Source organism: Phoenix dactylifera, chromosome 11 (genome assembly GCF_009389715.1).
Source record: "Phoenix dactylifera cultivar Barhee BC4 chromosome 11, palm_55x_up_171113_PBpolish2nd_filt_p, whole genome shotgun sequence".
Lineage (NCBI taxonomy): Eukaryota > Viridiplantae > Streptophyta > Magnoliopsida > Arecales > Arecaceae > Phoenix > Phoenix dactylifera.
The window spans coordinates 11,253,869-11,270,934 of NC_052402.1; the positions used below are offsets into that span (position 1 = coordinate 11,253,869).

Below are 17,066 nucleotides of genomic sequence, written 5' to 3' on the forward strand. Positions count from 1 at the left end.
TTCCAACGGCGGAGCCGCCGTTTGGTCAACTCGAGTTTGCGTGAGACTCGCCGCATCGCGTCCCCCCGCACCGGAACACGCCACGCCTCTCGAACAATGTCCCAGGACTGGGGGTACGACAGCCAAATCTTCTCAAAACGAAAAGGACTATGGTGACCCGATACCGACGAGGTCGAGATCAACAAGGGGCAATGGTCCGATGCAATCCGGGGTAAGTGGCTAACTCGGCAAGTAGGGAAGCGAAGGATCCAGTCTGGGGAAGCAAAGGCTCTATCTAGCCGCTCCCACACCCTAGCACCGCCAGGCTGATTATTGCACCAGGTGAACCGTGGCCCCGAGAAGCCTAAGTCCACCAAGCCATTTAGCTGCACAAAGTCGCGACCTCTCACCTGGTGCCAAAAACAAATAAAATCCTACGCGGACCTCTCACCCAGACAAAAGCATGCCGCCTTATCTTTTCCTTGCATTCGTTCCACGGTCTCAGTGCACCAGTGGAAAGGAAAAACCGCATCCTTGGGTTCTCTCACAGAGTAATTTTCAATGGAATCATCGCTGTACGTGCAACAAAGTTGAATCACAGCTCAAGTGCAACAATATTGCCTTCAATAGCTTTCTTTTGCGATAACTAGTCTTAGGCTATGACCATCAATTATGAGTACTTACAGTACATTTGAGAAATATACTTTCAATAGAAAAAGAAAAGAGAAGAAAATAACATGAAGAGTTTTCTTTAAGAACAAGGATGCATTCAAAAGGGAAGTGAAACATGGCCTCGCATGCAAATGCTCAACCTGGCTCTGCATATGCTTTATATATAATAAAAGATAACATGCAACAGATAAAGAATTTCCGTGGTCTCACCAGGGCTAATCGATTGAAAAAGCACTAAGAGAAAACCTATACTAAGATCATAGAATTTAAAGTTACTGATAATGTAAAAATGCGGTTGTGGGATGCAACAGCTTAGAGATACTGCTTGAGAGTTTGTAAAACAGTAGCTATAACTGCAATATCTATCCTAGCTTTCTGAGGTCCAGAGAATAAATATTAGCATTTGATCATTATATAAGCTCATCCTGTATATATGTTCTTGAAAATTTTCGAGATCTATGTCAAGCACTTCATTGATGATGGCACTTCAAATTTCTTGAAAAAAAAAAGAAAAAGAAAAAAGAGCGTTCATAGACAGAGAGGAAAGCAAGAGCAAGAGGAACAGAAAGGTGCCCATTAGAACTATGCAACATGGAAAAGATGAATTTGGCATCCCATTTAATAAAATGGATTCATCAGTATCATGTACAAGAGATTGGTTTCTGCATTGGTCCCTCAATTTCTCATCAACTATATTCCCCATCCCAGTCACTCATACTCATCATCAGGCTCCTCAGATAACTCACCACTTTCCTGCAAGAAAATAGTGACGATAATATGCAATTGTACAGGAACAAAAAAAGGAACACAAGACCATAAAGAGAAGGCAAGTGTAACAAAAAGTCTCCACTAACAAATCATTTACCTTTTTCTTCATGTATTCTGCCATGGCCTTCTCAAACTCAGCTCGTTTTTCAGTAGCTTTATCATAATATTGCACCTTTTCCTATCAAACAAGTTGACAGCAAATGATTGGCAAAAGTGTATCATAGTAGCATCCGCTATAATTTAATTTCCCAAATCCAAAAACTAGCACAACCGGGTATCACTTAAAACTTCTAAGAGGAAAAAAGTGACCTTATAACCGTCATATGTTATGCTTTTTCTTTCATTTTGTTCACCAAATGTTTTCTATAGAACAAAAACAAAACAGGCTCTTTACATAATCTATTCCTGGTGCACATAGATATTTTTCTTATAACCTGCTTATTGCTTTTGTGGAGCCTTCTTGATAGATCTCTTTACATGTTCCTTGTGCACATAGAGATTTTCCTTATATCCTGCTTGCTGTTTTTGTGGAGCCTTCTTGATAAAAGTTACAGTTGCACCCCATATTTGCAATGGATGAGGCTTCGCGTTGTTTAACAAGTTACAGTGGAGCCTTTTTTAACAAGAAAAGCAATCAGTTTTTTTTTTGATGTATAGGATCTACTCCTGTAAGGTTATAGATTGTAGATGTAGAAGGACAAGACAATACCTTTAAATAAATTGTGATGAATATTTGGTGGGATTAAGGGATAATTAACATCAGGAAAACCTAGTTAACTGAATAATCCCCATTAATGAGGATTGAAGCTATTTTCCACATGATTCTATGTTACTGAGTTCTGCATGCTTTCTTCCCACCATTTCTTATTATTTATTTCCAATGCCATCTTAATTTTATTCAGTTAACCTAGATATATACCAAGTCTACCCTTCTTTGTCCAACCGTTCAGATCTTTTCCTACATATTTTTATGCCACCAAACGTGTCAAAAGTATCCCACTGTCACCACCAACCAGCAACTATCAGTAGCTGTACCATTTCCTTCCACCATCATGTCTACACTTGTGTTCCTATATGGGGCAAGACGATGGTGGCATAGAGAAGCAGTAGACTTCTTGTATTTGATTAGCAAACATCTCTCATATATTTAAGACACTCGAGGAGAGACTGAAGGATCTCATATTTATGGGAATGGTTACAGTGATAAAAAATAAGTAATAGGTGCATTTGTGAAGATGCCAGAAAGAGACACTTTTCCCTCTGCCCAACAAAAATTGATGACAATCAAGTACAAAGGGAAAGTTCATATGAGAAGCTCCTAAATTCAAGAACACCTACCCCATCAGAGAAATTTTGGTGGATAAAACATTTACCTAGAGATCTAAGTCAAAAGGATGAACATAAGTATAGATAAGCATAGACATAAAATTTTAAATATATTATTAGTTTACATATGTCTCCCTATGTTGCCAGTCTACTCTGGTATACATTTATAATCCTGTTCAAATCACAAATATCAACTTTTTCCTTGACCATTCTACCACAAAATGCATTTCTAACTGAGATCCTTCCAATGATCTTATCTTCCTTTCCTTCCTACCGCCATATAATATGCTGTGATGCTGCACCTTCCTTGGTGTAACAAGTGATGTCATTATTCCATCCATGTAACAACCTCACATCCGCACTCTCCATAGTCCAAACTAAAATAATCCTGAAAGGAAATATGATGCAGTTTCAAATCCTTTCACCAAGATCCATAAGATCTATATATCTCTTATGGTTCATGCTAATAACTTATCTATGAAGTACAGATATATGCTACACTCAGAATGGTTATTACCATGTCAGTTCAAATGCCTACAAATAAATAATACCAACAAAAGTGAGATTTCCGCTTTGAATTTTCTTTATTTAATTTATTCGAATTATAGGTTATAAAAGTCAAAGTCTTCTTCCTCATGGTAGTTTTATTCGGATGGCACTTTCATCATCCACAAACAAGTGCCCTTATTCCATATAAATAGCTCTACTTAAAAACTCCTCCAAAACATCTTTCTAGAGAAGATTGACTATTTGTGGTCTATTACGATAACCAAACAAGACCTACTCCACTTATAAATCTTTCTTTGTGCTTTATTATTGTCAAGTAATAATCCACAATAATCAAGAGCTTGCAAATATTTCTTCACAGCTTCTTTTAAGGTTTCTTAGGCTCCCCTCAACTCCCTTTTGACTCATCCATTCAAATAAAATGCTCATAGTGGATCCTCTCTCGGTGTGATTTTGTCATCTTCAACTCCACACTTCCCAACCTGACCATCTAATTATCATCTGTACCAAACTCATGTGTTTGCGCATTCTTCAAGTAACTTCCAGATCCAAACAGCATCCTGAGCCTTATCATGCCTGCCTCTTGTCTTCCTTGGAATGCAGATGTTGGAAGACATCGGCAATGGAGTTCAATCCATCTACGTATTCAAATATTCTGGAGTCTTTGTGCTTCTAAAAATGATATGAAATAACAAAACTAATCACTTCGAAGGATCTTTTGGTCTTCTCTAATCAATTTTCCTAGGTGATGGAATATCCAATCATCGATGATTGTATTCATTCATCCAAGACGTTGCACTTAATATTTTCAATTCCCCTTTTCAGTTCTCCTTCGCAATTTTGTCCCAACCTTGTTACTTCCAAAAGTAGTTTATTGTGCTCTGACCACCTTTAACCACTTAAGACATATTCCCTCTCCCTGGGCCAGCCAATAATGTACTCTTATCTCTCAAAGGCACTCCACATATTTCTCTTATTTACCATAGCCCAATGCATGTTATGCGTCCAATCTTTAGTCTCTTAGAATTATTCTTATTCTTGCATAAAACATCAATCTTAGGCTAGTTTGCTATAGTTTTCATAAACAGACAGCATTTTTGGGGCAAGAAGGTCCACTTGAATAACCTTAAGTACTCTGAGTGAAGGATGTAGGTGCTGATTCACACCATATAGTAACTACAGTATGTACAACTGTAGTAGGTTGTCAGCATAACATAGGGCACAAACTTATCTATTGCTGTAGTGGTCTATATTACTCCGTCAATGTCTACTGAAAGAATAGACATCTGCATAAACCAATATGTAGTGGTACAGGCCCGTATCCTCCCTGACTTTCCTGAACATTTTTTTCTTTCTATTTTGGAAGGTCTGAAATCCTTCTCATAGAACTGCAGTTAAATTAGCTTCCCATGATACTATCTCTAAATAAGCTTTCCATGGTAACAGCAGTATGTCTAGAGCATCTACAATGTCCTGTAATGTGTAAATATACTACGTGCCTCACTTTCTTCAGTCATTAATGTAAGCATAATTATGTTTGTGTATATAATAAACAGTGATCAGAAGAGATATCTTATGATTCAAAAAAATTCAATGGATGCTCAGTGCATTCTATAGATTATGTAGAAGAGTTAAATTTACCCTATGTTACAAGGAAAAATGAATAAAATAGCATACCACAGCATGCTAGTTGTGAATCTTCCATAGATTCTGCATCATTCAATGTCAGTGCATGCAAGTGTCACCATGGTATCACATGAGATAAGCGTACCATGCTCCAACCGACACAGTCATGACATGCAATTTTTTTCTTTCTTGCTCTAGATGAATATTGCACCTTTATACGACATAGCTATAAGCTTTGTTAATTCTTACAACACCTCGACTCTGAAAAGATTTTAAAAATGGTGATACCATTCCTATGGAACAAAAAATTATTCATGTCAAGATATTCTTGATAAGAAAGACCAGGAAAAAAAAATTTACTGCAGTTAATGGGTCATGGACCACTCATAATCTCAAACTTTTCTTGATCAACCATTTTGAAGTGATAAGATGAGCCATATTCAAACATTTGATAGATGTGATTTTCAAAAGTTTGTATATGATGCAACCATTTTGGAATGACAAAATGTAGCCCACCGTAGTAGACTCTTTTAGCCAAAAAAAAGAGAAAAATCCTTGACAAATATATTTGTGCAACCATCTCAACCCATGACACCTACGTCACAGTAGAGCAGCCTTACCATTATGCCAAGACTCAACTTCTAGAAGGCACATGGCATAAAACTTTTTTGTTGTATTTTTAACCTTGTCACTTATAGATGTCCCACTCCAACATTGACATGTTGTCTCCCTCTTCTCTCAAGATTTATGTTAGCTCCATCACTTTCGCAATTATAAATAATCTTGGTATATGAGAAGGAAAAGGTTATGCTTCTCTTTTTAGGCTCACTATAAGTAATTGACAAGTCAAATAAATAACAAAGTTAAAGCTTATGCATAATTGAAAGGGTAAAGGAATAATAGATTCAAACCTCAAATGACATTGTTTTCCACTTCTCCCCGCATGCCTTTCCTATCTGAAATACAAGCAACACTTACATCATGCAACCGAAAACGAATTAAGAAAACGCAGTTTGAACATCAAGTAGAGGGTACCCGTAGCATACATCACGCATTGATTTGACACCTGGATTTTCTTGTTGGAAAGTCTTCCGAAAATCTTCCCTTCAAAACAAAAACAAAGTTTCAGTACACAATTTTTTTAAAGAAAAAAAAGTAATCTTTCCATTAGTATAAACTACTGTAAAGAAAATAACATATGAAGGAAACCTAAACTAACTGAGAATGGTACATAAATGAAAACTGGAAGAAAGAAACGGAGAAAAGAAAAGAAATCATGTAAAAATGGATAGTATGAATGAACTATATAATTTGAGTCAATAATAACAATTATTCATGAATTATATGCATATTCTGATAGAATTGTTTGTGAAAGGGTAAATTTCCTTTTGTTAGTCAAAGAGTGTCATAGTGTAACTATGGTCCAGTATTAGGTGCAAGATTTTTCCTCTTTGGCTTATAACCTAAAGAAATGCTACCATGACTCCACCTATATCACATACATGGAACCAAAACCCACTCTTCATTGGAGCTCTTCCAAATCCAGAGCCTACAATTTCCCCTGGCTCTCATCATTTTGCGGGAACCACAGCTAATCCATCTCAGTTTAAAATTTATGCCTGCTTCCAGTTGATTCAATTCTACATATATACATTTTCACTGGTGGAAAATTCGGCCCATGACCCAGTTTGTTCAACTCCCCATCGCTATTTTACAGAAGATTACAGTACGAGGTCATTGACAAATCTTTGCAGTAATAATAATCATTCATCGACTGCATCTGGAATTGGCATACATCCTTTCGATATTTTAAGTTATGCGATAAATACATCACATCCTCATGGTAATCAGCACCATGGTCCAAAAAAAAAAAACAGATTCAGCAAACATTTCTCAACCTAGCCAGAAATAAAGACTTCAAACGACATCAAGATCATTAATAGCTCACCGGAAAACTTCAAATCAAACTAAAAACCGAAAAGGATGGAGATAAAAGAAGCGATGAACCGAGTTAGTTAGGGTAGAAGGGGTACAAAAAAAAAAAAAAAAACCGAGCGGAGAGAGAGGGCGAGGGCGTACAGGTAGTAGAAGAAAGCCGTGGGGGGCTTCTTGGGCTTGCGGGCGTCGTCCTTGACCGGTCTCTTCTTTGCCTTGGGCTTCGTCGGCTTCATGGCGGGCGCTTTGGGCTTCGCCGGCTTCTTGGTGGGTTTGGCTTGCTTCGCTCTCGTCTTCATCTACTCGGGGCGACGGAGAAAAGAAGACGGCGAATGGAGGCTGGGGGAAGAAAAAGGCGACGATTGAGGCGAAGAGGATTTGCTCTGCTTCTGGCTTCAGCGCTTCCGCTTGTCGGCCTCTAATGAAACCGGTGATTGTAGGAAAGGCGCCTCGCCCCGGCCATCTTATTGGTACGGCCTCTTGGCTGGCTCCTCGGTCCGAGGTCGCCTTCTCAAACTTGGACCGGAACTGGTCGAACTTGGGAGAGGAAGACAGGCTCGACCCAAAGAAGTCGCTCGGCTCCAATGCCTCCTTTGCATTAATAGGGGTGTAAAATGGTCAAACTCGACTGAAATCCAGCATGATGGAACCATGCCGTAAAGCTAATCTGGTTCGGATTTGGGTTCTTTTTGTGCGAATTGGTTTGGTTTGGATTCATGATTAGATGCTGATTGCTCACTGTTATGGTATCATTTTTAAAGCTTTCTTCCCATCTTTGTTCAAAATTAGATTAATACTTTAGTATCATTTTATGACTTCTGTTGGTCTCCACCGAGCAAAAACCAATGGCTACTGCCTTTCGCATCAGTACTTACATTAAATTTCGTATTTTCTGAATAAGTCCAAATAACAGAATCCATAAAAATCAATAGGTAGGATTATTTGAACCAAGTGGAATGAGTTCATGGAACCTAATATTAAGCCTCAAAACGAATGATCTTTTATCGTGAGGGTTAAGTCATCAAATTGTGTGGTTTCACTGAATAACCCTATTTGCAAAAGATAACTATTGTCCTTGAATTTGAAGACATTAATTTTTTTTCATTGCATGATATATTTGCATTACAAGGATATAGGTTTGGATATTTTGCCTTATGGCCATATTTGAACTTGGTACAATGAGTTTACTATACCCAACTTTAAAATTCAAAATCAGTTATACATTGTCTGGAGGGATTAGTTAATAATTAGCACCCTATTCGTAGAATATAATGATCACCCTTTAATTTGAATACCACCACACATACATGCGCATGCACAGATGTCAAAAGATATGCATTAACTTATCAAACGATGTGCATGCCACTCCTCCTATGGTATTATGATATTATGATTAAAAAAAAGTTTTCAACATTTATTGGCCATGAAATAGTCATAAATTTGTATTGTATTATCTTCATGTCCCTTCTTCAACAATCACATCTATCCAATTCAATTCTCCATCTCCACGAGAGAATAAAAAAGAAAAATACATGAATTTTAGATAAATTTACATTCATCAATATATTTAGATTATGAAATTATCGCCGCTTCTCCTCCATCCATGCATGTTGCATGCTTGCACTAGTTACCATTAATTATCACTAACAAGTATAGACTACATAATCACGGTGAAATTATTTCAATTGGTGTTTGATGGAAAATATTAAAATGACAAATATCTCTTTTTTGTCAAAAAAATGACAGGCATCTCTTTTTTTCTAAAAAAAAATAAAAAGAAGCAAACATCTCTGACAAGCCATCATAGGAAAATAGCAACAAGGCCTAATAGATGAGTGCTAATTCAACAACAATTAAGGCAAATAATCTAAAAATTCAACATCAGCACCCTCGAAAAAGTCTATCTATAAGAATGAAGGACTATGGCTCTTCGCCCTAATCAAAATTAAGTATAATTATAAATAGATCCTAGCATAAACTTCTCAAGGTTGTTAGCCAAAAAAGTGCATATTACATGCATAATATCTAGGAGTGAAGAGCCACATGCCTTGGTTGTGAAAATTGCTGGAGGTAAAAATTTTAGGATGCTAACTTTGATTTCCAAGGGCAACTAACAGAGGCATTTGGATTGATAGCTTAGGAAACAATAGATAACATCCAATATGAATAGTAGTGCTGGACATTATTATGTACATGCAATCGCTCCCAATTAGAACATGACATGCATGCCAATCCCACCAAGGCACCACTTATTTAGATCTGTTCTTCGATTTATTTTGCTTTTGATAAGATTTCAATAATATCAATATCCGTAAAAATGAGTCTCCTCTGTTATTTTTGGCCAACATAAATTACAGCAAGTATTTGTTATTTCAGCCTTTTATTATGTTTCTCCGGAAACAAACTGATAATTTTCAGGACTGGTGGAATGAAATATAGTGAGCAATTCTACTTTTGGCGGAAAAGGAGCACGGTCCATATTTTGAAGAGGGAGAAGGAATACAGAGGATCCTCCTAGCCCTCACAACAAAGGTAGCACCATTCAAAGAGAATAGCGGCAAGCAAGAGGATGACCGAATCAGCCATTCTCCATACTCTCCAAGTTGTCACTAAGCGAGGCAGCCGCCACCACATCTCCTCCAAAGAGGTGGAGGCACCTCTTTTCCTCCCGTTCTCGGCTATTTGTCATAAAAGTTAATCATATTTAGCACAATCAATAGTGAAATTTGGCAAGGCTGACTAAGTTTGGCATAATCAATCAATCAATAAATTTTAACACCTTGCCTATTCTCCTAGTTATGACTTTATCGGCATCAATGTTTGGCTCGACATGCTCTACCTCGTCAAGGAGAAATCGTCGCACGCAGCATAGGCAATAATTTCCCCAGCCTTGGTAACAAAATCCTGGTTCATTTTGAAACAGATATAAAATCGTTTGATCAATCTGCACCCAACGACTCCGTGGCCCAATGGATAAGGCGCTGGTCTACGGAACCAGAGATTCTGGGTTCGATCCCCAGCGGAGTCGCTTCCTGGCCGCGCTTAATTTTTTAAATACAGCTATGATGCTGTTTGATGCAATTTGCTAAGCTACAGTCATCAGACGGGCTTTCTCTATCACTTTATCTTGGTGTCTGGAACTTGAAAGCAAAAGAATGTTTTAAGCTCCATTCCAGTTATCAGATTTTATGCCACAATTTCAAGGGGTTTAGTACGAACCCGTGAGGCCAACATTATTATGATTCGAAATCAGAGCTTGCACTTATGTATAATCACTGCTGGCTTCTATTTGGAACAGTACTTTGGCTTGACAATTCTAAATTTCTGGTTGGTTAGGTTGAGCAAGTACTTTCAATTTGATCCTGAAACAATCAGAAAACCATTGCAAACTAGAAAACTAGTAATCATCAACCCAAAAGTCCAGTAAAATTCAGATACTAGGAATGAGATCTCTACAACATGAGTTGAATCAGAATGAGATTTCGGTGAGGCATAGAACATGGTAGAGCAGACATAGTGGCCGATGCTAAACATGTCCTACAAAGTACAAACTACGACTACAAGACTCATAAAATGTAAAGAAAACAAAATGAAGTGGTTCAAGGACTATACAGAACATAGAATTCAAGATTTTCAGAGATTAGATTGCATGTCAAATTAGTCATGCCGAACTCTTACTGTCTGCACATTGAGAGATCTCTGCATATTATAAATTGTATTTACTACCTAAAATAGAAATCCAACATTTGAACATTTATGACAAAAATTCTACTCAGGTATCTCACTCTGCATTCTTTCTCCAGGATTACAAAAAGCTAACTGTCCAAATAATTACATCCTTATAGTGCTAAAAGTTATTTGCAGTGGTTAAAAACCAATCCAAGTTTACTTCTTTTCTTTTACGCATTTTTGTCATTCTTAATCAAGACTTTTTTTTCTCAACTACAGCATCCCACTATGCAATTTAGTGCTTGGATTACAGGCCCAATGGCTTGTTATATTCTTATTGATTGTCTGCTCATATTTTTGGACAGAAAGCAAATTTGATATGGTGGAACATTATTAGTATTTTCTAGCTCCTTGTCCATTTTATTGTCTTTTCATAATTTATCGAAATTTCCAAATGAACCTTGCACCATAGCTCCTTGATCACAGTTCAAAATGTCTAAACTTACAATCCTTACAATGCTAAAAGTAATGTTACTGATTCAAAAATAATTTAGATGCCATCCCTGCACTCAGTAGTCTAACTACTGCTCTATGGTGAGAATATCTTATTCATTGTAACCTCAGATGTATTTGTTTCACAGACCATTCAACCATTTCAAGTTTTATGAACTTCAATATAAATTATTGTAACCCATTAACAATGTCAATTTCAATACATAGGATGCAATCTTATGTTGCGTATTCAGATGTGCCAGCATTCCCCCATGAATGTTCCTCTTCTGGCAATTTCACAATTTCCGTGATTATTCCAACATAACATCATTTTCAAACAACATTTCTTCTATCAAACACAAGTTTGAGGCAATATAATTTATAGATGCTTAAGAGTAGAGTGCCAAAAGTAAAATGGTATCTAACAATGGTGAAAAAAAGTAAATTTTTGGGCAACCTTACCGGTAACTTAACAAGCGAAACCTCCTCTTGGAATCCAAAAAAAGAGGCTTTCCCTCCCTTTTTCTTTAAAAAGAAAATTGTTATGTTATTCATTGCTTTCTTGAAAGCTAATAAAAGTCATGGAGGAAAAATCCTTCCCATTAACTTGCACCAGACCGAGTACATTGATTTCTAGCATCTAATTAAAAGAGTAGATAACAAGTGAATGCTGATGTTTATGAAAGATAAAAGGGTATAAACTGCAAGTTACTTGAACCATACTCAAGAAGAGCATAACATACTGCGAGAACTGGATGAGTGAGGAGAAGAAAATTATAGATATCCTGGCAGTAGCTCCAACTATGACTTCCCAGGAGGTAGGGTTGGTGGTGTTGTATAAGACCTTAGCTGCCTGTTTATGAGCTTGCTGTGTTCGAGGGCTAGTTGGAGTTCCATATCATCAGCCCACCATTGCTCCAACCCATGAGCTTCAAGAAATTTCTTTGGTCCCTTGGACATCACATAAAGCTTTGCTGCTATATCTCCATTCCCACCATTTGTATATGTCTTGTTTGAACCCCCACTGGTAGCAACAGCAGTGCCAGCAGAATCAATGTAATAACAACAAATGTAATCACTATTATTTATATATAAATTCGGTACCCATTTCTTTATCTCTGCATGTAATTTATTTTCTTCATTTCCAGAAGCCGCCTCCTCGCTCTCGGGCAAAACTTCATGTTTCGAAGGCAACCTTGCCTTAATTTTCTTCCAGAGAAAGCCAGCCTTCTCACTGATAATTCTCACACTTGTGGCCAGTGAAACAGAAGGTGGGTTAAACAAATGGCACTCCACAAACACCCCTTGATTGGCCAGTGCTTTGCCTACTTGGAGAGCAAAACCAGCCCCCAAGGAATGGCCACCGATGCAAACATTGTTGCTGCCAAACCTGTCAGCGACCGTTTTCAGTGCTTCCAAAGCCCCATGAAACCTAACTGAACCTTTCAAGCTTTCCCAGGCCAAGAAGCGAAGATCATCCTCTAGATCTCTTCTAATGGTTGGGCTCTTCAGTAGTGTTCCCCTGAGCACAAGGACAGCCTTTGGTGCCCCACTTGGTCGCAGAAATATGAAATCAGATAAAGCAGCAGAGCGGTCCCACTCTAGAACAGCGCCATAAACAGAACCATCCCTCTCATCCACTAAGGCCTTTGTCAGCTTGTATTTGAAGGGCTTCCACCATTTTGGAGCAAGACCATTCTCTTCGGTTCTTCTTTCTTGTCTGTCTAGTTCTAGCAAGTAGACTGCATGTATAAAACATGCTATCACAGTCCTCCTGTAATTTGGATCCCTCCTGAAACCCCAACAGAGAGTCGTGTTTTACATGTCGCAAACAGTTTAGTCTAAAACAGCAAAACCAGAACCAACAGAAGTGTAAACTGAGTAGTAACCTCTTATATCCTCAACCAAATCGACAGCCTAGATATTCTCAATAAATCTCAAATGGACAAAAGAGACAATAGAAATTGATGAGCACAAGTCTGCAAATGTAATTTAGAATATCGAACATCATTTCAAATTATTTAATCACTAAACATTTGATTTATACTTAGACTTAAGAATATGAACATTTTATTGTACCTGTTTATTGATTTCATCAAATGAACAAGAAGTTTGTGCATGTACTGCAAACAAAGATGATGGTCATTTGCAAGTACAAGGTACTTCATCTCATTGACTTTCGTCTCTACATTCATTCATTATATAAAATCCATCCAATTTCTCCTGCTAGTGGTTGAAATTATTACATTGGGAGAAAAGATAAACAATAAAGAAATAACATAGGATACTTATGTGATCCTTCTCAGATATTTAATGTTTCTACTACGACATGTACCTAAAGGAAATTGGAACTTCTAGTTTTCATTCCTCTTGCTTAAAAGGAGTATACAAGAATACTATAGCAACTGTGTTGCCTGCCTTAGTTTAATGCAACTAAAAGAAAGAAAGGGCAGGGTGAGGTTATCATGAGCATGACAGATGTAGGGTTAGCCAGGATTGTTAATATGGTGGTAAACTGGATCTAAGAGGTTTGTAAATTTTGATTATCAAAAGTATATATCCATTAGTTATTTGTTAAGTAGTATCAGTTCCAAAAATCAAAACAAGGATGGTATTTTAAAAAACGAAACAAGACCATCTAATCAAAACAGGTTTAACAACTTGTGATTATTTCAATTGTGTAGATGAGAAGTGGATAGGTTTTCAAGTTGCACTAGTTCAAACAACTCAAATTAAATGGGTAGAAGTGAATCAACAGAGTAAATATATTCTGAGTTAGATTGCTCATAAAAAGCAACATTTCAGAAGTCAGAGTTGTAAGACAGGATGATTTGGTACTCAGTGAGGTGGGGCATGAGCATCGAGGCTAAGACAAACTCCATAAACTTTCCTTCGTATAGTAGAAAAGCTTAAAAATCAAGAAATACCATGCGAAAACTTATGGATTTTGATATTATTGTTCAATCTGCACTCATTTATGTTACAAACTTTAATAAGAAGACTCCATGTATGAAGACCTTGAAGGAAATATATCAAAAAGTCACCTGCCAAGTTATAATTACGGTAAGTGCATAGCTTAAAATGTGTGATGCCTACTACACCCAAGTTTGAGAGATTTTAATCTAGACAAAACTAATGCTACAATAAACACAAGATCATCCCTTTTATTCCATTGTCAATGGAAATAATCAAATATTAATGTATTCTCATCATATAACAGACAAAAAAAAAAAACCAGAGTGAGAGAGGTTTTGCCTTGCATGAGCCGCTCTAGCAAAACACAAGCCTTTGTTTATACAGTCAAACATCTAAGCTTCAAGGCATTTCTGGAAGGCCTCACATAACAGGGAGTGAGACAATGCTTAAGAAATATTTTCAAATGATAACAAAATGTATTAGCTGCTATCAGAATTTGTTACACCGGAGTTGTGAGTATTGTCCTCTCATCACACCAGTCATTGTGCTTGTTAAAAGTTGATATCTGATGATACAAAACCTAAAGAACAACCCCTAACTCTAAAGAAATTTGGCTTGTTTGGCTCAATGAAACATCTAACCGAACTACTTTGGTTTGGAACAGCCACTTCTCTGGATAAGTCCATGTGGGCGCATCCTTCTCTTATTTGGGTCGTGCTTGAAAATCAATTTAAGTCATATATATACCAGAATGAATAATTCAAAATTTTAGTCCTAATCACCAGAGCTAGAATTGACTATAATCAAGTTGATGTCAACCATAACAATGTTAAATTCTTCCAGATGCTTTGACTAAATTTCACTAACAGGAGTGTATTCATCTGAAACCTAATAGCACAGAGATTTATAAGTTTGCATATGTAGTATGCATACATCTGATGAACATTCGAGATCATAATCTCCTTATGCATTGATATCTGAAACAACTTTACCAAAAAGAAAATATTTACCTTACTTTGCCATTTAGTTTCATCAAAAATGAGAAATAGTCTGCATGAATGTGCCAAAAAGAAAATCTAATAACTTATTTAGTAACTAGTAAGGATAAGATTTTTATCCTATCCTATAGCTCTCTTTCCTCAACTATGGTCACCCCTTTTTGTTTCCTGGAAATATAATGCTTGCCCAATAACGTAGGTAAAATTTCAATTTCTGCAGCTAGTGACTTGGATTCCAGAGAATACACAGAAACAGATGCACATAGGGCATTAATCTAAGATGTTTATCAAAAGATTCAAAACTTTCTAACAAACCCTGTAAAGACCTAGACCTTGGTAATTCTCTGCTCATCTTTTCTCAGTAAGAACCCACAAGAAGATTTCCAAGAAATAGATACTGTACGCCCTTAGTCCCGAAAATATCAAACATAACAAAATAAACAGACCGTCATTATAAAAAAAAAAGTTTCTAACTCCATCAACCATAAAGTTTCAGAGAATAAAACCCCGAAAACTACATAGAAAACTCCTCATCACGGAAGTCTTGATAGGGTTTTCGCCAAAACCCTGTCAGCCACTAGAACATTCATTGAATCAAAGAGAGAAACAAGACAAAAGACAAAAAGGTTTGATACATGTCGAAAGAGAGAGAGAGAGAGAAGAAAAACGAACCAGCTGGAGCGGATGACATCTCTCCAGTTGGGAGAGGAGATATTGCGAGGGCCCGACACATGGAAATCGTGCGGATGGCCCGCCACCACCTCCAAAACCTTTCTCTTCTTCCCTTCTCCTTCTCCTCCTCCATTTTCTTCCAGAGAACCCTTCGGCATCAAACCGAACCCTCCTGTCTTCCCTTCTCCTCCTCCTCCTCCTCCTCCTTCGCCTGCTCTTCTCTCTACCGCTCCTTGCATGACTTTCTAGAAAAATAGGGGATAAAAAGCAGAGCAAAGAGCAGAGAATAAAGCGTTAGAGAGAGAGGGAGAACAACGAATGGAATATAAAAAGAGGAGAATCAGAGAAAAGGCCCCTTTTTTTCACTTTGGCGTACAGCAAGTTGGGTTATGCCAATGCCGCGGTCTCACACAGAATGTGATTATTTCCTGTGAAAAGCGACTCGCATTCTTTGAATGCTGTGGCGGATAGCGCTCCCAACGGTCAAATTTGGAAGGGGAGCGTCCGGATTACGCGGGGAGTGAATTGGGTTGAGGCAACATGGCATGAAAAAATAAATTTCATACCAAATATTATATTTGATATTAAAAAATAAAAATAATAATAAAATAATTAATTAATTTTATATTTATGGTACTAAAAAAGAATATAAAATAAATATCATTATACGAATAATTTTTTTCTCATGCTAGATTACCGAGTGGAAGGTAGTTTGAAATTGTCTACGAGAAATACACCCACTTATATTATATTAATATTATATATTTATTAGATCTATTAATTGTAATATATATTAATATACATTTATTATAAATTAATATAAGTTATATTCATATTATATAATTAATATATATTAATATATTATATATATTTATTAATATAGTACAGTTATGTAGTTATATTAATTTATTTATATTGATTATTACAATTAATATAAATTTATATTTATTATTTATATTAATAATTAATATATTAACAAATTTATTGGTCATTAATTTGTTAATCAAAATTCGAAATCAATAAATATTTAATTATATATTATTTCTTATTTATTATTAATATGTATATTAACTATTTACAATAATTAATATAATCAATTAGTTTATTATAGTAAGAAATATATTTTCTAAAACATGTAAAATTAATTTAAAAATATTTACTAAATCATATAAATATATTTCAATATTCAAAAATGATCCAGACTAACAGCCTTCGTCTAAGCGAGCCATAAAAAATCTATAAATATCATTCGTTGAATTGTTTATTCAAGGTTATTATTAAAAATTTGGCAATATTCTCATATAATGTTACCTCCAACTAAACATAGTAATTTTTTTTCAGTTCTATTTTATAAAGTAATTTTTCCACCAACTAAATATGGTCATTTTTTTTTACTTTATAATTATATGTCTAGATAAATAATTTTCAGAAATAATCAGATTGCCCGATAATTTGACATAAAAACGAATTCTCAAATCATTACACCAAGCAACTATTTGGCTTTAC

General features: G+C 36.3%; 2 protein-coding genes and 1 non-coding gene across 3 annotated transcripts; 1 reads left to right on the forward strand and 2 right to left on the reverse strand.

Annotated features, from left to right (window-relative positions):
* Positions 1-1,209: 1,209 nt before the first annotated feature.
* LOC103713227 (high mobility group B protein 14) lies at positions 1,210-7,311 on the reverse strand. Its single transcript, XM_008800082.4, has 5 exons — positions 6,958-7,311; positions 5,925-5,982; positions 5,790-5,834; positions 1,517-1,597; positions 1,210-1,404 (listed from the first exon to the last, which is right to left on the reverse strand). The coding sequence occupies exons 1-5, from the start codon at positions 7,110-7,112 to the stop codon at positions 1,360-1,362; spliced, it is 384 nt and encodes a 127-aa protein (XP_008798304.1). The 5' UTR covers positions 7,113-7,311; the 3' UTR covers positions 1,210-1,359.
* Positions 7,312-9,768: 2,457 nt separating this feature from the next.
* On the forward strand, positions 9,769-9,841 carry TRNAR-ACG. The gene has a single exon. It is a non-coding gene; the product is annotated as a tRNA-Arg (tRNA).
* A 1,712-nt stretch (positions 9,842-11,553) lies between these two features.
* Positions 11,554-15,857, reverse strand: LOC120103965 (GDSL esterase/lipase At4g10955-like). The gene is made up of 2 exons (XM_039131597.1): positions 15,561-15,857; positions 11,554-12,766 (listed from the first exon to the last, which is right to left on the reverse strand). Exons 1-2 carry the CDS (start codon positions 15,797-15,799, stop codon positions 11,776-11,778), a joined length of 1,230 nt encoding a protein of 409 aa, XP_038987525.1. The 5' UTR covers positions 15,800-15,857; the 3' UTR covers positions 11,554-11,775.
* Between the last annotated feature and the right edge of the window lie 1,209 nt (positions 15,858-17,066).